The 21,265-nt window shown below is 41.6% G+C and overlaps 2 protein-coding genes across 2 annotated transcripts; both read left to right on the forward strand.

The window, feature by feature from the left end:
* Positions 1-1,127: 1,127 nt before the first annotated feature.
* On the forward strand, positions 1,128-5,200 carry thap12a (THAP domain containing 12a). Its single transcript, XM_035625122.2, has 5 exons — positions 1,128-1,327; positions 2,222-2,339; positions 2,548-2,646; positions 2,746-2,782; positions 2,904-5,200. Exons 1-5 carry the CDS (start codon positions 1,242-1,244, stop codon positions 4,727-4,729), a joined length of 2,166 nt encoding a protein of 721 aa, XP_035481015.1. The 5' UTR covers positions 1,128-1,241; the 3' UTR covers positions 4,730-5,200.
* Positions 5,201-6,198: 998 nt separating this feature from the next.
* si:dkey-250d21.1 lies at positions 6,199-19,393 on the forward strand. Its single transcript, XM_035625087.2, has 11 exons — positions 6,199-6,553; positions 8,572-8,692; positions 10,088-10,195; positions 10,288-10,324; positions 10,519-12,320; positions 12,426-12,456; positions 12,814-14,579; positions 14,691-14,739; positions 14,888-16,686; positions 17,049-17,085; positions 17,212-19,393. Exons 1-11 carry the CDS (start codon positions 6,465-6,467, stop codon positions 18,744-18,746), a joined length of 7,374 nt encoding a protein of 2,457 aa, XP_035480980.1. The 5' UTR covers positions 6,199-6,464; the 3' UTR covers positions 18,747-19,393.
* Positions 19,394-21,265: the final 1,872 nt, after the last annotated feature.

The following is a 21,265-nucleotide window of genomic DNA, read 5'->3' on the forward strand; positions in this document are numbered from 1 at the left end:
ACATCAAAATTAAATTTTGAATAACATCAATACAAATAGAAATATGCAAACACTCGTATGGTTGTAATGATTATTGTTATTTTTAAAGTAATAGTAATAATACGTGTATAAGTTATACGTTTCCATACATCTTACTATCTAAATAAAAACACCAAGGCCATTCTCATATTTCACATCATTATAATGAGAACATAACATCAACGTTTTGGGATAATGACAAACTCATGCCAGACACATCAAACGAGAAAGTAAAAGTCAAGAATAATTGTAAATCAGAGAAAATGTTGTATGAGGGAGATGTTTATGGTGCAATCAGGGTGTCAATTCATATATTATTATTACAAAGTGTTTTCCCCATTATTTGATACTTTGCAAAAACTTCTGTTTCTTTTATGTTATTTCAAAAACAGTCAAGGAGATGATGTAATTCAATACAAAATGGGAAAATATGAGGACCAATCTGAATCACTCTGGCTTTCATATTGATATGTCGAAATAAGCTTGATTGTGAGTCAATGTTACAATTGAGAAACAAACCATGTCCTATAATATTGATATTAATCTCTCGAGGCTTTGATAGATCAGCAGAGGAACGTCCACCCAGATATGTTTTGGAACTTGTCAAGACATGTTTTCAAAAGACCGCTGAGGATTATGGGACGTAACCAAATCGGGCGCTCCTTTCTGTTGCACGTTGTTAAATTGTCAAACTTTACAGATTTGAACAAAAAAGAAAGTTTGCCTTCAAAATAAAATCCAAACTTCCATCTAACAAATATGAATCTAAGTCGTATATACTTTAACTAAAAGTAAGCGCTACATTATTTGTCTCTGTGGTCTTTATGGATATGTGTACCATAGATATGAAGGCATCTGACATGATCCTCTGGAGTTGTTTCATGGACATTTGAATGTAATTCAAGTTGACCACTTCACATTGCCTTGTTTGGATAGGGGTAAGACAAAAATAAAATGATATAATATTTTTTTCCTGTATTTTCTTTGTGATACGCTGCTGCTGTAACGAGTGAATTCCCCGAGCGTGGGATGAATGAAGTTCTATCTTATCTTATCTCTTATATGATTTTACAAAATTTTACATGAAACTCAACTCGTGCGTTTTATTTTGAAATTGAAAAGCGGAAGCCATCTTGTTTCAAATAACTCGATAGCTAGCGTTAGCAGTGGCTATTCTCAGAAGCGTCTCACAGCAAAACGCAGGTGTATGATACAAACAAACAATGCAGAATCGCTGTGCTGTACCAAACTGCATTAGTAGCAAATCCGACCGCCAGCCTCTCTTCAGGTTTCCCCAGGACCCAGAAAGGTAACCGATGCTAACACCATGCTAAAGCCGACAGCAAGCGTCTGGCTAACCAGTGACAATGCTCTGTAGTTTATAGTTCAAATACAAGGCATGCGCGGAAAGACCAAGCTGCACTGGCTCGAAATGCCACATTTGGTTCACCAGCATTGTAATGAATGAGTCCCGTCCGGCAGCACGTCAAGCATTTGCACTTTCAAATGCAGCTCGTTACTTTCACACGCGCAAAAACGATGCAAACGTTTGGCAGGTTCACGTGCTCTTGTTTTTCAGACGTGAACACATCCAGCACATCATTAGACGTTTTGATAAAATGCCTTGACCAACTGGTTAGTTTACAGTTGGACTAGTTCAACCACGTGCAGCGGATGTAGACCTGGTATGATGGCATACTTCCTCAAAAGACCAAACATCTATAACCATGTTGGTAATTACAGTATGAACCCATTTGAAAATGATCAGTGAATCATGACTGGGTTGTGTCTATAGTACTAAGCTTCTGTGTCTCATCACATTACACATTCATGACATTTCATGAACATCATAAAAAAGTAAAAAGACAATCACTCCATGACCAACCTCTGTGAAACTTTGTGCAGCAATACTGCTGAGGTATTTGTATTCACATTGTGAGGTTTATATTCGATCATACTGGCCTACTAACCTCCAACATAGTTGTGTGTGCGTGTGTATCATTCAGCTAATAGGTAGGATGATTGCTTTGAGCATTTCATGCTTTTGAATTGCTTAAATGTATTGTTCACGTTACATCCTTAGCCATTTTTACAATTAAATAAATATTGGACAAATGTGCAGCATGTTTTTAATTAATATGAATGTCAAACCTAAAATTTCTCTTGACTTCTGCACTGTTTTTGATTTGACCACGCCTCCCAGGTCCAAGGAGTGGGTTGAAAAATGCCAAAGGAAAGACCTCGCAGACAAATCACCGGACCAGCTGTACAGATACTACAGACTGTGTGGAAAACATTTCGAAACATCTTTGATCGATTGTGTAAGTTGTTTCAAAGTTGCACTTGATTTTGAGTCAAACCGCGGTCGACAATGTGACCAAAGACGCTGCAGTACTTTTCATGGAATCGCCAACCTTTTAAGTAAAATGTCAGAATTTAGCCCTTCTTCACACATTTTTGAATAAATCAGTATATATTTGGTCCACGTATGTGCTGTGTAATGAACCTTTTTGACTTGCCTGTTTGCAGGATGCTCAGAGTACAGTGTTGAAGGAGGATGCCATACCGACTATCTTTGATGTGGCAAGCCAACCTCAAAATGGACAGGAGAAGCGCAACAAAGAGACGGTTAAGATAAAAAATACAATAATTATAATAATAATTTGATTCTTGTCATTTCCATGTAACCATATTTATAATTTGTGTCTTGTCTCTTTATTTTTGTAGACCAAGGTTGATGAAACAGAGAGTAGGGGGAGAAAACGTAAGAGGAACTAGCAACACACTGAACAAAACAAAAAAATCAAATGAGTCCCACACCCACCTTTGCAACAATATGAACAATTGATTTGGCTTCTGTCCTACAACTGTTTTTTTCCTTTCAGGAATCAAGAAGTCTCAAGCAGACACAGCTAAGGAAGATGTCCAGACTGTTTCAGAGGAGGAGGAATACAGAGAGCATCTCAACTCATTATTTGAAGTTCTTGTGCTGTTGGGAGAGCAAAGCATTCCTCCTGCAGGCCCTGGTGATATGAAACAGGATGGTCTTGGGTCAAGCACCTTTCAGGCATTGTTAGAATATCGCATGAATTGTGGAGATGAAGTCCTAAAGAAGAGGTACGATACGAATAAGGAGTGCTGCTCCTCAGCCCAACTCGGTCAGTTGATAGAGGTGTGTGAGAAATGCATCCGCAGCAAGTTGGTGGAGGAGGTTAAACTAAACGGCTTTTTTTCATTACTTACTGATGATTTGGTGAAGATCTCGACAGAATGGTACCTCCCTGTGTTTGTCCGTTTTGTGGACCAGTCAAACTGCCAGGTGGAGAGGTTTTTTGGATTCTTGGGCTTTGAAGGAGATGGAGATGCCCTGGCAGAGAAACTGCTGTCTGAGATGACTGACAAATGGGGCCTGGATATGGAACAGTGTAGAGGTCAAGCCCACTCCTACTCTGGGACACATTTTAGTAAAATAAAAGCATTTTCTGCCAAACTGATTGAGAAGTATCCAATGGCAGTGCTTGCTCTGAGATCTACTTGTACACTGAATGTGTCACTTGCCAACGGTATGGCTTTGTCAGGGGTTCGGCTTGTCATGTCTACCTTCAAGAAGATTGAGACCTTCTTCAGTCAGTCCCATTTACTGCAATTGGAGTTGGAGCACGCTATTATGATCTTCTACCCGGAAAAAGAGGAGAAAGCCAATGAACTGAAGGAGATCTGCCGTACCAGCTGGACCAGGCGAAATGATGCATTCGAGGTAGCAGTGGACATCCTGGAGGCACTGCTGCTCTGTGTAGACAGTGTGCATGACAACGAAGACATGAGGTGGAATGACCAAGTCGCACACAATGCCTTAGAGATTTCAAAAGGACTAGCTGATTTTGAGTTTGTCATGGCGTTGGTTGTGCTGAAAAACGCAATGACACTTACTCGAGCATTTGGGACGAACATGCAAGGAAAAGAACCAGATGTCCATTTTGCTGCAACCAGTTTAAAAGCTGTTTTGCACTCCCTGAAGGAAGTTTCCGACAACATCGATGTGTATCATGAGTTCTGGAATGATGAGGCCGTTAACCTAGCCGCTGCGATGGAGATCCCAGTAAAGCTTCCTCGCTCATTCTTGAGAAAGCATCAGTCAGAATCTGGAACCATTCAACCAGATAGTTACTACAAGAATCACCTGTCTGTTCCTGTGGTGAACCACATCATCAAAGAAATCAATGAGCTTTTCATTGAGGACCATGTGAAGGCTCTTAGGTGTCTGTCACTGATCCCTGCCATCATAGAGCAGCACAAATCCACCGAACCTGAAGAGGAGAGTGTGCAGGTGTTTAAAAATGACATCCCTAATGCAGGAACCCTCTCTGCCGAGCTCCACTGTTGGTGGGTCAAATGGAGCAAAAAGGCCAAAGGTGAGACGTCGCCCTCCGATCTCCGTGAGACACTGCTGTTGGCCGATGTGAAGTTTTTCCCAAACATGCTTGCTGTACTGAGACTGATTGGGATCCTGCCTACCTTGGCTCTGGAGGACAGCTGCAATCTGGCGTATAAGCGCTTTAAGATCTACATGGCGAACACGCCTGACCAATTCAGGTCAAAAAGTTTGTCTCTTTTGAACATGAACTATGATGTTGGGTATGATCTGGATTCAATGGTTGAGGTTTACATGAACACGTACCCTGACAGAGGGGAGGTGGTGTGCGACAAGTGAGTTGTGATGTGGTGGTTAAACATATGGAAGGATTATCTACAGTTTTGTTAGTTGTGCAGGTTGTGTTATCTTGAACTTTATATTGACTTCGGTTTTGTGTCTCTCATTCGACCTAGTACTCATACTTATTTGTTTTTGTGATAAAATGTAGAATGTAAATGAACAAACAACCGGACAGAAGTGTCATAGCAGACATCTCTGAATTTTGCTGCTCCATTTTTTCCCGTGTGTGTACGCGCACGTGCGTGCTTCTGTGTGTCACTGTTGGATCTGCTGACATTGAAGTGGGTAAGGGGGATCAGATCAGCCATGTAACCTTCCCTGAACAATTAAATAAATTCATAAATTCATTCATTTCATAACTGTTTGTCATTTTCATTCTAAATCCATAATGTTCATCTTGAGTCTGTTCTGAAACAAGGTCTTGCCCAAACACAAGTCTTAATGCCATTTCAGAAATGTGCTTTTTGAGACCGACTGAAAAAAAATTGTCCAGTAATTAAAAGGCCCTTCATTTTAATCAATGTCCCCGTTCATGTCCATTGCCTGTTACTTTCTATCTTGCTCTTTAAGTATTGTGTCTGAATGGAGTGACAGTGGCTACACATCGAGAGACAAATTTCCACTATAGTGCTTATTGTTGATGAAATCTGATGCGATTGAAGAGTAAAACCATTTGGCCTATGTATATTGTAGAACCTGACTGATATATCGGATGGCTGATACTGTCGGCCAATATGAGCCTTTCAAAGACATATTGGTATCGGTGTTTACCAATATGAAATCTTTTATTGTACAGAAAAATGCAGAAATAAATGCAAAATTTTGCATAACACTTATTGTTTTCTTAATTCAAGTTCTATACATGTGGTTATATTTGTGTTTTCTTTTTATTTATAGTTATTTATGATAAAGTTTAAGGTTAAACAAAAATATCAAGCCTCAATTACATTTTTTGTCAAAGGATAGATATCGACATCTTAGGAATCATTGACAGATAAATACATACATATTGGTAGATGTATCAGAAATCTTATACTCTAATGTTGATATCGGCATCGGCCCCCCAAAAAATCCATATTGGTCGGGCTCTAGAATAATGTATACTGCACTGCAAAAATATGCCATATGTACATAAACAAACACACTTACATAGTACAAATATGCAGTGATATAGATTTTTAGATTCATTGTTGCTTGTCACCTTGGGAGGTTGATCTCCAAAATAATTGAATGGTAGACTTTTGCCAAGTGAACCGAGTATGGAGCCATTACCAGGTGCTGCAGGAAATAAAGAAGACGTTTTTTCAAACCAGTTGACAGCATGGACCAAAACCAGGCCTTGTCAAACTTGTTTCTACCTGCTCCGAAACCACACCGGAGGGCCTGGGGCCCCGGGCTGCTTTGTTAACTCTGGCCCGGCGGAGACACCGCCCTCTGCTGGGGAACATTTAGTACTGCACAGTGTAGTTCCTGGTTGATGGGATAACACGCTTTCGGCGACTCTTGGCTCAGCACGCAACGGCAACTTTTGAGAGCATGGAAGTAGAAGCTTCCTAGTTTGCCAAAGGGACATTAAGCGAAAATACCAGTGAAACTAAACGGCGTCGGTTGCGGGTTTTGCCCGAGGCATGACTCTGTAGACTCTCCTGCAGGTTTGCTCATAGTAGGCTAGCCAGCTTGCAACCGTCTGCTAAGCTAGCTAACTTACTAGCCCGCAACATTGCAGTCCAAAATGACCGACTGCTGCGCCGCGGCGGGCTGTGATTACCAGCAAGGGGAGTCGACCACCACGCTGTTCAGCTTCCCCGTGGACCCGGAGCGGTAAGAACACTCTTTTATTCAAGGGGGCTTCGGGTCGACAACGAGCCCCGCGCGTGCACAAGCGAACGTGTTAGCTATCCGCCGTTAGCACTGGCGCTAGCTTCGCAGCATGTTGGCTAACCGTGACACAACTCCGTCGAAAATGGCGCAGACTAGTTACTGTTGAAAGAAGAAGAAAAAAAAAATTGCACGAAATTAGGCTCCGCTCGGTCATTTGGTCGCGGAGTCGGACAGCGGCGTGTGTTGCTGCCTCTGTCGATTTCATTTCTGTGCGCAGTCGTTTTACAAACCTCAAGAAACGATAGTTTAAAAAACTTTTCCCCCCCCTATTGTAATTTAAGTCGCCATCGGCACACGACACCTACCGCCTCGGTGGCGTGTGACGCTGCTGGCGGCGCCGCCGCCGTGAGCCGAGGGAAGTGAGAAAGGGTTCATTCATTGAGCCGTTGGTCCTCATTGGGGATATGTGTTGGCACATTGCGATCACTATCGCGTCGCGGTGCGACAGAAATATAATAACACGTCGTTTTAACAGGTGATTTCCCGGATGAATACATAGCAGTCTAGCGCCTCCCTTACCCCGCTGCTGCCTCACAACTGCCCCTGCTCCTTGCAATGCGAGGACGGGGGGAACTATTCAATCATAGCCTATTGTCTTGATTGGAAGACAATAAATAAAAACCAAACCAAACCATGTCACATTCATGTGTGAACTGCAGTTCAGCAGGCGGCCTGGACGTGACCTCTGACCCCGGAGGGAAGTCTACCTGCTGACACATGGTGGGCTCTCATCAGATTGTAAAGCCAGCCCTGTGAGGTTGTTCCGTTTGACCCCCTCCTAATTGTCTGTTCAGTTGAGAGAGGTGAACTGCATTAGGCACTTCACTCCAGCCTTACTCTCTCTCTCTCTCTCTCTCTCTCTCTCTCTGTATATGGATAAAATAAGAGAAACAGAAAGAGAACGAGGGGGATGGAAACGTATAATGAAAGTAAAAATGAAAGCGAAGAGCTCATGTAAAGTGGTGAAGGCTTTAGTCCACAATCGGCCCCAATAAAGGTTATTGCTTTTTTTTTTAATGCCTGCTAACACTGAGACGGGGTTGTGTTGCACATGCGGCTAATGGAAGCAGATTTGTAAGAGTCAGGTGTGTCAGTGGATCTCAGAAATCCACGTCGAAGTGTTGCTGCCATGACCTCACCTGCATGTGTAAAAAAAAAAAAAGAAGCAGAGAGTGCATCTCTCATATAGATGTCATGTCATGTTTGATTGCATTCACCCATACATGCAGTCATTCAACATAACTGGCTTCCTCCGCTGGAAGTGTTAGTGCAGCAAAAACACATGGTAGAGTAAAACCTGGTTGGGTTGCAAATTTCCCCCCACCACTCAAGCACCAGAAATGACTAATTGACCTTAAGGCTTAACTGCAACTATTGGTTTTACATTTTCAGAATCATCTTGAAAATGATTTAGGCCTAGAGTCAAAATTAATTTTGTCATTCTAATCTCTTAATTCATCTGCCTCAATTTTTCTTTTTCTTAAACGGGCTGATTTTGAAAAGGTCAAATTTTCTTGCCTTTTCAAAAAGTTACAACAAGCTAGTATGAGTAAGCTCATTCAATTCTCATGAAATTTGCTATATCTCATCTACAGATGTCAATATCTCAAGCTCTGTTATAATATTTTCAGATGTGTCTTTAACTTCCATTATATATTGACATTTACAGCTGGAGTGGCCAGCTTTTTAGTTCGGTCGATTGCTGTCTATAGTAATGCTCATCATTTTCAAATTGATGCATCACAATGAACTGTGTCTCGGTTGGAGCTGACTGCTTCACATGAAAATTAGTTAGAGATCTCAAATGTTCTGAGGGGCTCTAATGACTTTTTCTTTAGTCATTACTTAATGACTGAAGAACTAAAGAAGATAAGGAGTTGAAAATTGTTTTGGCAAATGCCTATTTTAATCCTTAAGTTTATTGTTGTGACCCCAACAACTCCTCCTGTGTTTTTCAGATGCAAACAATGGTTGATCAACTGCCATCGCGAAGACTTGTCATCAGAACCTGCTGAGCAGTTGCATAAGCTCTACAGACTTTGTGCAAAGCACTTTGAGCCCTCTACGATCTCTCAACAGGTAAGAAACAAACCTATTGCCCATTAGCTTTGGTGTATGTTTGAGAAGAAGAAGAAGGAGAAACCTTTCCACAGCAGCCATTTTGACACAAGACAGTAGGATCATGCAGGTGTTTCTAATCATGTTAATTAAAGCTCTGCCCAAAATGCTATATTCATACTACTACATTTTCACTTTAAAACTGTTTTAAATGTGTTTTAAAACTTTAACAATCTCCCTTCAGACAATTGTTTTAGATCCGTATCAGTATTAACCCCTTCAGTGACTTCACAGTCATCAGTTTTTTGCTCACTACAATTTGTACTTAACTTAGTTTCCATTAAAAATAGCTATTTTTGCCCATCAGTTTACACCCTAATAACCCATGGTGAAAACAAAAATGCAAAACTGAAATTTCTTATTTCTAGAAATATTCAGACCTTTTGCTGTGGCACTCTTTTTATTGTGTTCAGGTGCAGCTTGTTTACATTTTATTATCCTCGAGATGTGTCTTGATCGGAGTCCTAGTTTAGAAAACTGAATTATTTGGACATTGTTTAGAAAGGGACACGCTTATGGTAAGTAAGGTCCCACAATTCATACCATGACTACATAAAGTTATAGGTTCTTGGTCAGGGATTGGACCAAGAACCCATGAGCCAGATGATGAGCTCAAAAAAGCAGTCTGCTGTATGCAGTATGTCAGAAAAAGATTTTGAGAGGAGTGGGAGTGACAGAGGAATTGAATAGCTACAGTTACTTTATCCATTGGCTAGTGACTACACCCGCTGAGAAACTGACCTTTCTACAAATGCCAGACTGAACAGGCATTTTGCAAAGTTTCCAAGTGCTGTGATGTCTTATGAAGCCTGACGGAAACCCTGGATTGAATAATCTGTCCAAAAAAAATTCTAAATACAGCTGTGCAAAGAGAGACGTACCCAAGAACACTCAGAGCTGTCATTTCTGCCGAAGGGCCTTCTACAAAGTACCGGAAGAAATTATCATTAATGGCAATTTTATCCTTTTGCAATTAATTCCACAACACCATTTGTGCTGAAGGGGTCTGAATACTGAAGCCACAGTAAGCTACATGTGTACCAAAAAAGACAGTAGGGGAAAACAAACTATTTAGATGACAAAATGAAAATAACGGGTGTAAGAGATGAATAATAGCCTTTTTTAAATTGTTGTTTAAAAATATCAATGGGATTTGAAGAGTTACACCAACTTACTTTTTAAATTACAATTCTTTTTTGTGACCTGTATCAGACTTGTTGATGTGAAAAAAAATCTTAAATTTGTAATTGAATTTTAAAGTCCAGAAAATTATTAGGTGAATATCTTAATATACGGTGTGAAATTGAATATTGAGATATGGCATAACAATATGATCTCCTGCTTCTTGTTTTTCAGAGCGCCTCCTGTTGTGTCCTCAGTGAAGATGCTGTTCCAACAATATTTGACTTGACAACATCTGCGAATAATCAACCACCCTGCAACAGGAAACGAGCTAGAGATCCTGTAAGTGTTTCAATGTTTAAAATGACTGCATTTTAAATGATCTCAAATAACAATTTTTTCCTCACACATAATTATGTTTTTCATCTTCCTAGTCGGAAGAGGAACCTACGTCTGTGAAGAAAACAAAAGGTACTGACTGCCTTCAATTTAATGATAGACTTTGAATAGTTCCTTATTCCAGCCCCTTGAGACATATACTGAGTTTTAGTCTGTTGAAATATTCTGGTCCTTCTTGCAAATATTTAATCACTGATTGCATTTGCAATTTAAAAAAAAAAAATTATCTCCCCATTTCAATTAGTTTTATTCTCCTTTCCTACCAGAAAACATAGCAGCAGCAGAAGAAACTGAAGAGACAAATGAATTTTCTGGAGAGAAAAGTGAAACACCTGAACCGCAAAACGATAACCAAACTCAAGAGGATGGGGCCGGCTGCAAAGCTAAAGAGACATTGAAAGTGTATTTTAAGGAAATTCTGGCTCTCACTGGATTCAGCATAAATGGTGCAAACATCAACTCTGATGAGCCGATTGGTGGCACTAGGGGTCAGCAAGCTCTCAATCCTATCTGTGTGGAGAAAATTGACAAGACAGAAATCTTGCAGTTCAGTGAAGACCTCATGCGGGAGGAGATCGAAAACAGCCTCAGACAGGCCCGATTTTTCTCCATTCTGCTTCAGGATGTGACTAGCATAGAGGGAAAGGAGCAGATCCCAGTTTTCATCCGGTCTGTCACAGTAGCTGGGTTCCCACAAAAGCACCTTGTTGGTTTCCTACCATGCGACATGGACACAGAGAATCTGTTTTACATGCTCCTCTCAGAGTTGAGAAACAAGTGGGGGCTGAGGATGGAGCACTGCAGAGGACTCACTTATCTGGTTACAGGCAGTATGTGTCAGAAAATGCGAGACCTTACCAGCAGGGTTCTGCAGGAGTTTCCGCAAGTAGTCCTGTCGCCAAGTGACCCATATGCCTTCAACATATGGATTATTCGCTGCATGCCTATGCCCTCCATCCAGAAGGCTGCAGACACTGTGGAGGAGGTGGCTTCGTTACTCAGGAGAACACCCGAGCTGTCCAAAAGACTAGAAGGAAAGATCCAGATGACATATGGACATTTAAAGGGGGAAGTGGATAGGATCAAAGCAGCTGTTGGTGTGAATTGGGAGCATGGGACTGATGCCTTCCAGACTATGTTAGATATTCTGGAGCCATTCCTGAACTGCATCAATGAGATGATTTCAAAGGTAGATGAAGACACTGCCGAACAGATGGCCAAGCTCAAGCCAGTTTTGAAGAATTTCAATTTCATTATCACACTTGTCGTTCTGAAGAACACACTCTGTTGTGTGAGCATACTCAACTCAAGTCTCAGGGGAATAATTAGCATCAGCAGCACCTTGCAGTACACAATCTCCAATGCCTTAAAGCTGGTTAACAAATATCAACAAGAGCTTGCAATATTCCACAGGAAGTGGTTTTCGGATGCAGTTGGTAGAGCCAAGAAGCTGGGAGTGGAGGTCACAAAACCAGAGATGGACCAAGGAGACACAACTGAAACGCCACTGGAGGATTTCTACAGAGAAACTCTAAGCCGACCTATCTTGCAGTATCTGGTTGCAGAGGTGAAGAGAGTGTTCAGCACTGAGATGGTGAGGATTCTCCGATGGCTCTCATTAGTGCCATCTTACATGGCTGACCACAATTTCAGCATTCGCAGGGATAAAGTCGCAGACGCCAACTTGAACAACCTGGCAAGGCCTGACACATTCTATGAAGAGCTTGGTTGCTGGGAAGTGAAATGGAGGCATGCAAGCAAGCGCAGAATCCTACCAACCACAGTGTTTGCTACACTCAAGATTCCAGATATTGGGTTTTACCCGAACGTGCAGAGCTTACTGAGGGTATTGGGCACTGTTCCATGTGTAAATGCAGAGGCAGATGTTTATGGTCAATACCATATGGTACTCGAGCGGTGCCACGCCTACCTGAGCGCCACACCAGATGACCAAAGACAGTGCAGCATGGCATATGTCTATGTAAACCAAGATGTGCACTTCAGTGTTGAGCAAATGGTGGATTCATATGTCCAGAAGCATCCAGACATCCTGCAGATGCTGCAAATGGTGTGTAGACTTTCATTAGCAGAATTCCATTGAAATTTCAAACACACAAATATATATAAATGTATGAATTGTGTTTGTGTATGAACGATTGTATGCGTGTTACAGGATGATGACACAAAAGAGAAGCCTTCCAAAGGTGAGTGAATTCTAAAATAATTAATTTACCGTTTCAACATGCTGCTACTTGTGGTTAATGTCTGTTATAAAACATAAATCCAAAATATAAAAGTGGTTCTCAAAATACAGCTTCATACACAAAGATGGAATGATTACAGAATGAAAGCTACAGTGCAATTTGAAACATTTAGGAGTACATTTTGGAATTATGTGTACTTGAGTGGAAAAAAATTCAACAAGTGGAATAGTGCAGTGTATGTAGACACCTATTTTGCTTATTTGTGTCAGTATGGTCAGTAATAAGTATAATTACAGTCATTTGTAATACTGTAATAAGTAATCTAATTTATACAACCACTCCCCCTTTCCATTCCAGTGGCAGCCCTGGGAAACCACACTGAAAAGGATGCTGAAGAGGAAATACAACTCATAAACTTAGAGATGGATGCTGAAAGGCTTGTAGAGCTGAAGTGTGCCGAGACCGATAGAGAATCCCTCAAATCTGCTTTGCAGTCTGCAGTGACGGCTGCATACAGCAGTCAAAGTAGGCTACATGGTGACACTTCTGCTCAGGATGGAGAGGTGGAGTACGTTACCAAGTCTGAAATGAAAGAAGTTCTCACTGTGTGCGAGAACGCTGTCAGGGAAGGAATCCTCACGGAAGTGGGGAGTTCATTCTTTTCCTTGTTCATCGACCGAGTTGTAAAACTTGGTGAGAAAGACTATCTTCCACTTTTCCTTCGGTTTGTGGATAGTTTTGATGTCATGAGATTGGAATTGATGGGATTCCTTGAGGCAGATCTTGATTGTGATGCCATGGTGCAGCGTCTCCTGGAAATAGTTACAGTCGAGTGGCGACTCGATTTGAATAACTGCAGAGGTCAAGCATACCTAGGCTCTGGTGATGTCTCTTACAAGCTGAAAGCCTTTGCCTGCAAAGTCCAGGAGCAATATCCTCTCGCTATAAGTACACACTGCTCCTCCTACTCTTTCAACACATGGTGGTCAAAATCCATCCCAGTGCCTGCTGTTAAAAGAGCCCTGGATACATTTGAAGAGGTTTTGATGTTTTTTGGTAGCAGTGCTGCTTTAGAAAAACAACTTGACCATGTAATAGCCTTTGGCCTCAGAGAGAGCTATGAGAAGGTCCAAGAGTTACAGGGGAAGTTCTGTTCCCTTTGGCAAGAGAAGCATGATTCCTATGAGGTTTTTGTGCAGATGCTTGAGCCCTTGGTCGAATGTCTGGAGAAAGTCAAAAACAACCCTCAGAGATGGAAATCATTTGTGTCTGATCAAGCTGGGGCCCTTCTCTGCAAGCTAATGGAGTTTGATTTCATCATTGCCATGGTGGTCTTAAAGAATGCATCCTCTTTTACCAGAGAGCTGAGTGCAGGTCTCCAGAAGGACCACTTCAGTGCAGCATCCCAACTTTGCCAAATCACTGGTATTGTGGCCACTCTGAACCGAGTGAAAACAAATATGAAGGTCTTTCACCAGAACTGGTTTGATGAGGCTTGTGCAATGGCACAGAGTCTAAGAGTTCAGATTGAAGTGCCTGAAAACACTGTGCCAAGAGACGGCATGATTAAGCCGGTTGGTTTTTACAAAGATGGCTTGAGTGTGCCCCTAGTAGACAACCTTATCAATGCAGTGAAGGATCATTTTTCAGACGACCACAAAGAGGCTCTCAACTTCCTCTCACTGGTTCCATGCTCGGTCACAGTGAGTTACATGTTTGAGAGCTTGAAGTCAAAGCCTCCTCTCTACAGCAGTGATCTTCCAGATGCTGATAACTTCTTCACAGAGCTGTGCTGTTGGAGAGTAACCTGGAAGACCAAAGTCGCATCAGTGACCATCCCAAGCTCCATATTTCACACACTACGTCTTCCACTCATGCAATACTTTGGGAACATCAATGCCCTGCTGAGGATCATGTCCGTGCTACCCAGCACAGCACTGGAGGACTGTGGTGTTGTAATGCGCCACAAAAAGTTCCAAGAGTACCTGAGAAATACAAATCCTAAAGAAAGGTCCTCGTGCTTGGCTATGCTGCAGGTGGGCACCGACTTCAGCAGAGACCTGGACCGCATGGTGACCCAGTGTTTGAAGGTTACTCCACAGGCCTTGGAGGGTATCTGTCTGGTACGTGATTGTATTCTTTAATAAAAATGACGGTGTTACATTTTTAGTTTATTATTTTACTAATTATGTGAATGTCAGACTAATTTTTATGTACATGGGTATTCTCAACAGGACAAGGAATCCAAAAGTATCGTCAGAAACTCTGAAAATAATATGGAAGGTATGGTTTTTGAGATACACGTTTTTAATGCATATTTACAGTACATGACTAAATTAATGTCAATACTAAGTTGTTGAAATTATAATATTTTTTATATTTGCAATAACAGTGCCATTGTGTTGTCTATTCTTCTCCCTGATATATTTAGTTGATTCTGTCAAAGAGGAAATTGAGGAGCCCAAAATTGAGCCATCTCTTGACAAGATGGACGACCAAGACATGAAACCAGCAGATGAGAATGGGCACACAGGAGATAATCGTCAAAGTCTGGCGACAGTATTTAGAATGGCTGCACTTCTGGGGAAAAAGAATAGCAGTGTCTCTCACCTCTCAGAAGAGGATAGAGAGCTTTTCATCCAAGAGCTCAGCATGTGCCACTGGTTTGGAAGAGAGAACAAATGCATACCCTCTATAGGTGATGGTGACATGGTGAACCTCCTCATTAATGGAATCAGAGATGTCATACTCAAGGAAATGCAGGAATCTCCATTCTTCTCACTTATAACAGACAAACCTGTTCAAATTGCTGACAAGACCCACCTACCTGTTTTTGTCAGGTATGTCGGAGAATCGGCCCCAAAAGTCGAGCTCATGGGTTTCTTACCATTTGATGAAAACTGTCATGTTGACACACAAGCGAACAACCTTGCAAAGATTCTCACTGAAGACTGGGGCTTACCGATGTCTCAGTGTCGAGGGCAAGCATTCATGCACTTGGGCTCTGGTTACCAAAGCCTGAAGAAGATGTCTTTAGATTTCTTGAAGTGTTATCCACTCTCTGTTGTAACGCCCAGCGAGTCTTGCGGCCTTGCCCATTGGCTGGCAGGAAGTGTGCCTTGCACTTCAGTAGCAAAAATGTTGGATGTCACAGAAGACTTGATGCTGTTCTTTGATGAATCTCCTTGTCTGGAGGTACAGTTAGCACAGGCCGTTGATGGGCTTTTAAATATGCCAAGAGAGGCCCTGGAGGAAATTCCAGAAACATGTTGCTCAAGGTGGAAAAAGAGAGAGGACTTCTTTGACATACTCGCTGACACATTGGAGGGTATTCTCAGCTGCCTGGATGCCATTAGCTCCAGCGCCACAGGAGCCAAGTCGATGCATGCACAAGTTCTCTCCACCGCTCTAAGAAATATGGATTTCATTGTCACCCTTGTGATTTTGAAGAATGCTTGTGCTCCTCTTCGTAACTGTAGCACTGTCTTCCGCTGTGGAAACCCTGCTGATATTCTCTGTGAAGTGGAAAAAATCCCCTCAATCATTGAGACTCTTAACAAAATGTTAGAAAATGTGAGCACAGTGCACGCCACTTGGTTTGAGCAGGCCTTCCAGCTAGCAACCAAGGTAGCTCCTGAGCAAGTGTGCTTCTCAGAGGAAGTCAACAGCTATGAGTCTCCCGAGTTATATTACAGAGAAAATCTGAGTGTTCCTCTCCTCAGAAGCCTCAATGATGAGATGAAGTACAGCTTCTCAGACAGCCACTTAAAGGCCCTGTCGGTCCTGTCATTGCTGCCCTCCTGCAACTCGCAGCCGATACTGTCGGAGACCACAGACAAGCCATTCAGCCTCTACTTGACAGATCTTCCTGAGCCGGAAGCAGCCGAACAGGAAATCAACATCTGGGCCACTATGTGGAGAGAGAAATACCAAGATGTTGCTCCTCCAACATCCATTGCTGAAACACTAGTCCATCCTGAGTCAAAGAGCCACCCAACAGTTTCCTTACTCCTGAGAGTAGTAGCTGTCCTGCCCAGTGTCAGTATGGAGTGTGATCTGATGAAGACCACGCTGAATTCCATGAGGGACCTGTTTAAAAACACACTATGCAAAGGTAGCAGAATGGATCATGTGATGCTCCTTTCTCACAGCTCCACGCTGCAGAGACTACCAGAGGTCATTGAGAAGTGTATGGAGGTGGATCCAGAGAGCAGTCCATGTCTATCCCAGGTAAATTAAAAACATTTCCATCAGAGTATTTTAGAGCTGGAACATCTAGTTGCTTGATTGTCCAACAGAAAATTCAGCAGTGATTTTTCAGCCAAAAGTTAAACGAATTTCAAATATAAATGTTGTACTCAAAGGTGGTTGGTATTGTGAGTGGGAAAGGAGGACCCAGGATGTAGGTGAATATTTGATTTGGCAGATGATTTTTTGTTTTACTGAAACCAAAAGGAGAAGCAAAAACAGTTTCATAAGGTCCATCACTGAAGTCCTCTGCAGACAATTAATTGGAATTTAATTAATTAATTTTGTTTTATAATCATTGCGATAAGCATGTAATAATCAAAGTTGTTGCACATATTTTGTAGGTGATGGGAACTTTGCAAGGACTAAAATTGGACCGTGGTAAGTGCATCCACTATGTATACTTCTGATTTTAAAAAGACATAGAAAAATCATTAGCCATTATTTGCAATAATTGACATTTTTTATATTTAATTTTAATTGTATTTATTTATCCATTGCTATCAGGAGCCTCTGAGGTAACACAAGGGACACCAACAGAAATGCAAGCCTCCAATGCATCAGAGACACATCCTGATGGAGAGGCAAATTTGGCTGATAATGAAGTGATTCTAGAGGCTGTTCAAGGACCAAGAAAAGCAGTTTCTTTTTATGAACCACAGCTACGTGAACAAATCCTCAAGGAACTCTGGGACTCTCAGTTCTTCACAGTTATAACCGAGCAAGCCATTGAAATTGATGGAGAGCTCTATGTCCCCTTGTGCATCAGGTACCTTAACAAAGAGGACATCCAGTGTGAGGAAACACTGGCTTTCATCCCTTTCGGTGAAGACCCAGCTGCTCTTGCAGATGCTATTGAGACTGCCCTGTCTGAGAAATGGGGGCTTAACATGGAGTACTGTAGAGGACAGGCCTTGCTGAGTGTTGGTGATGTAGGAGCTCAGATGAGGGCTGTAAGTTTAGCTATAGCTAAGAAATATCCCCAGGCTGTAAGAACTGTCAGCTCTGCTTTGTCTCTTAATGTATGGCTGGCTAAATCCTCTCCCGCTCAAGAAGTAGCTGATGGAGCAGTTCTCATCGGTAAAATATTGCATTGGCTCACAGAGGATGCAGAACGCCAGATCAAGCTGGAAGACATGATCATTCACGTGTTCCAGGACGATGAAGGAAAGGGCAACGAGATGCGGGACAAACTCATCAAGAACTGGGAGAAGAGTCATGACATGCATGAAGTGATGGTAGAGATTTTAGAAGCAGTAACACTTTGCTTGAATGAGCTGAAAGGAGAGGGAAGTATGTCTTGCCAGCAGCAAGCATCACAGTTCTTCAATGAAATCAGAAGCTTTGAGTTCATCCTATCAACAGTTGTGCAGAAAAACCTCCTGAGTGTAACAAAAAAGTTAAGCCAGTCTCTTCAGGGAAAACCCTTAGATATGTTACTTGCTGTGAATAATTTGCCTGATCTCAAAGCATCTTTCAGTAAACTGAAGAGTGATATTGAAACCCATCACAAGGCCTGGTTTGAGGAAGCCATCGCACTGGCTTCTAAACTCCATGTCAAAGTGTTGCATTCAGTGCTTCTCGAGCCATTGAGTGAGTTTTACAAAGAATCAGTGAGCATGAAAGTTGTAGAGCACTCCATAGCAGAGATTGACGACCTCTTCACAGAAAAGGTATTGGATACTTTGAAGTGTCTGGAGATTGTGCCTTACGCAATGTCCAAAGTAGAAACCAGTATTCTCAGTGGTCTTGTGTTCCGCCTGTACAAGGAGGACCTGCCAGATCAGGCCTCCCTTCACTCTGAGATGAAGTCATGGAAGGAAAAATGGTTGGATCCCCTGGCCGGCTATCTCCCTACTACTGTGCTCGATACCCTGAAGACGTCACAGATAAGAAGTTTTAGTAACATTGAGACTCTCCTCAGACTGCAGGTTATCTTGCCATTTTCAAGGAAGGAGAGCAACTTCAGGCAAGGAAAGAGAAGCTTACAAGAGTTCATCCAGCAGGAAAAGAGGTCCCTCTCTGAGCTCCATGCACTGTAAGAGTTGAAGGTGTCCATCACAGTTAGCAGATTTGAGTAATATGTTTTAGATGTCAGCGCCACCATGGTTAAGAACTGATGTCTCAACCCTAATTGAGTCCTTCATGTTCTAAACTGAATATGTCTGTACATTATGATCTAAATTCTTTGAGATATCCTTTTGTTGTTTTTCCTGCAAAGCAAATCCTATGTTATTTTTTTTCCCCTTTCTATTCTGTAGTTTGTACAGTTGTACTGCCCAATGGGACCAATATCTTGGCAAAAAAAGCAATGTTCCACTGACCTTTATCAATGCTTGTGTGCCTTGATGCAGAACTATTAATTCACCCCATGTATTATGATAATACATATGTTTAAAAATGTCCCATTGGCGTGTGAAACAACTCTATTTTTATCATTACCTGAATGACCAGACAGATGTCTCTATCACTGTCACACATTCATCATAATTATGAAATTGCACCCTTAACCTTACCTGGGCACAAATAGAATTAGTTAGTTCCATCATGTCCTCAGATGATTTCCCATGATTCCTGTCTCTCTGCAGGAATGAATTTGCTGTAAACGTATCTTTGAAAGAATGTTTCCTTAATAGGAAAACCTTCGTATATATATTTGTCAGAAAAGAAATAAAATGCTCCAAAAATATCTTTTTGGCTTTTCACTTATTTATTCGTTTTTATCAAGCTAGATGTACAGTAGAATTTAATCTGTTGTCAAGTGTGTTGTCATGTCTGCAAGTTAACACAAGGTGGCGTAGTTGGACTGTAATTTGCCTTAAAGCTGAATCTGGTAACAAGTGGGACATAGTGGGAAGTATTCCTGTAAGGGTTAGCACTAGAAGTGTTATGTTTTGTTTTTTCTTTGAAATATTGGTAATATAAATGGGACCTTAAGTCCTGGACTTTTTACACTTTTAACTTGTTGGTAAATGAAAACACAGCTACAAATGTCTGGCCTGTTTTTGAGAGGAGGTAAAGGAAGATAATAATCCACACAGACTGTGTATGGATCACTTGTAAAGTTTTAAAATTTGCATAACAGGCCACCAGTGTTAATGATTGCTGATTCATTATAGACATTCCACCCTTTAGTTCAGGTCAAGATGTATTGAATAAAAAAATCCTCACATGATTCACTTGCTGATCAACAAGGGTGTGGGTTTAGAGGGAGGGTATTTGAGGTCATATAACCACTACACTAGCTCTAGACAAATGATTAATATTTATTTTACAATCGTTTTTTTTGTCGCAAATTGTTTGAATGGCCCCTGCAATGCTTGGTACGTGAGAGGGACAGGTCTGACTTGTATTTGCCAGTGACGCAAATGGTCGTTTTTGAGCTCCATTGTTTCGGCTGCTGTTTAGTTAATATGTAATTTCTAGAAACAAGTGTATTCAGTGGGTCTGCTGTTGAATAGTGTCTGTCTTTCTTGTCAATTATTTGCCATGAATTTCAATCAGGAGAAAGGAATTTCAGTAACAGCTACTGTGCTGACAATTAGAAAAGCTTTGTACTAGAACCATCATCATCATCATCATAAACCCTTTTTCGTTTTTATGGCTTTATTTAAGCTTCATGTTGGTTTTATACTGTAACTGTTGACTACTGAATTTATACTTTATTCAAAACTTGTAAAAACTGAAACTATATTGACACATTTAAAACCCCTGGGCCTATCTACATCACACTAAAATTAAGCTCAATACCTCATCCCAGGACAAAGTCGACCTTTTGCCGCTGAAATATCCTAAGAAGAAAGACTATAAACTCCAGTTAAAACCCCACCATATGCATGCATATTGGTTATGTTGACATGAAGCCACCTGATGTTTAACACTGATAACCCCACTGAGAGACAAGTATTCTTCCTGTGAGCTGTAACAGCAGATGCCTGTCTGACAAAGCCCTGATTGTCGGTGCTCAGCTCAGTGTGAAAGGAGCATCTCCGTGTCCCCGCTCAGCTGCTGAGCAAACGGATCTGTCTCCGCTGTGGTTCCGCAGCAGCCTTCACATGCTGGCCTCGCCGTAGCCATTGGGCAGCACAGGAGCACACCAGTGTCGTCTCACAATATCCCCATGTCTACGCTTTCTGCCAAGAGTAAAACGCTTCCTGCATCTGTGTTTTATTTATTTACGCGGACATTGCTACAGTGGAAATCTCAGGTGCAGCCTGTGTCTGAGCGTGGAGAACATCCTCCATCTTTAAGCAAAACAAGGTATAGACATAATTGACCCGTGCACCAGGTTTCCTGCTGGAAGTCAAGGTTCTGCACTGATGTAAAACCTGTGGCACTCTGTAATCATGTCCATACACGGCCAGGGTTTAACTACACTCTGGAGGGGAAGACAGAGGGCTTAAGTGGATTTTATTTCAAGGTTCCCTTTCAGGGAAAATTGGCAGCACAGGCCTGAATTCAGATCCTCATACTAGGAGCAAAACTTTTGGTTTGAATTATTTAGAAGTCGACTTATTGAATATAGCCTTAAAGAACACTTTGTTTTTAGTCACCATTGAAA

Source organism: Scophthalmus maximus, chromosome 2 (assembly GCF_022379125.1).
Source record: "Scophthalmus maximus strain ysfricsl-2021 chromosome 2, ASM2237912v1, whole genome shotgun sequence".
NCBI lineage: Eukaryota > Metazoa > Chordata > Actinopteri > Pleuronectiformes > Scophthalmidae > Scophthalmus > Scophthalmus maximus.

Excerpts from the sequence above, each read along its gene's own strand:
- thap12a (XM_035625122.2), top strand. The coding sequence starts at position 1,242 with ATGCAGAATCGCTGTGCTGTACCAAACTGCATTAGTAGCAAATCCGAC. Across the intron at positions 2,340-2,547 it reads AAACATCTTTGATCGATTGT|GATGCTCAGAGTACAGTGTT; the intron begins GTAAGTTGTTTC and ends GCCTGTTTGCAG. Across the intron at positions 2,783-2,903 it reads AGAGAGTAGGGGGAGAAAAC|GAATCAAGAAGTCTCAAGCA; the intron begins GTAAGAGGAACT and ends TTTTCCTTTCAG.
- si:dkey-250d21.1 (XM_035625087.2), top strand. The coding sequence starts at position 6,465 with ATGACCGACTGCTGCGCCGCGGCGGGCTGTGATTACCAGCAAGGGGAG. Across the intron at positions 8,693-10,087 it reads CCTCTACGATCTCTCAACAG|AGCGCCTCCTGTTGTGTCCT; the intron begins GTAAGAAACAAA and ends CTTGTTTTTCAG. Across the intron at positions 12,321-12,425 it reads TCCTGCAGATGCTGCAAATG|GATGATGACACAAAAGAGAA; the intron begins GTGTGTAGACTT and ends TGCGTGTTACAG.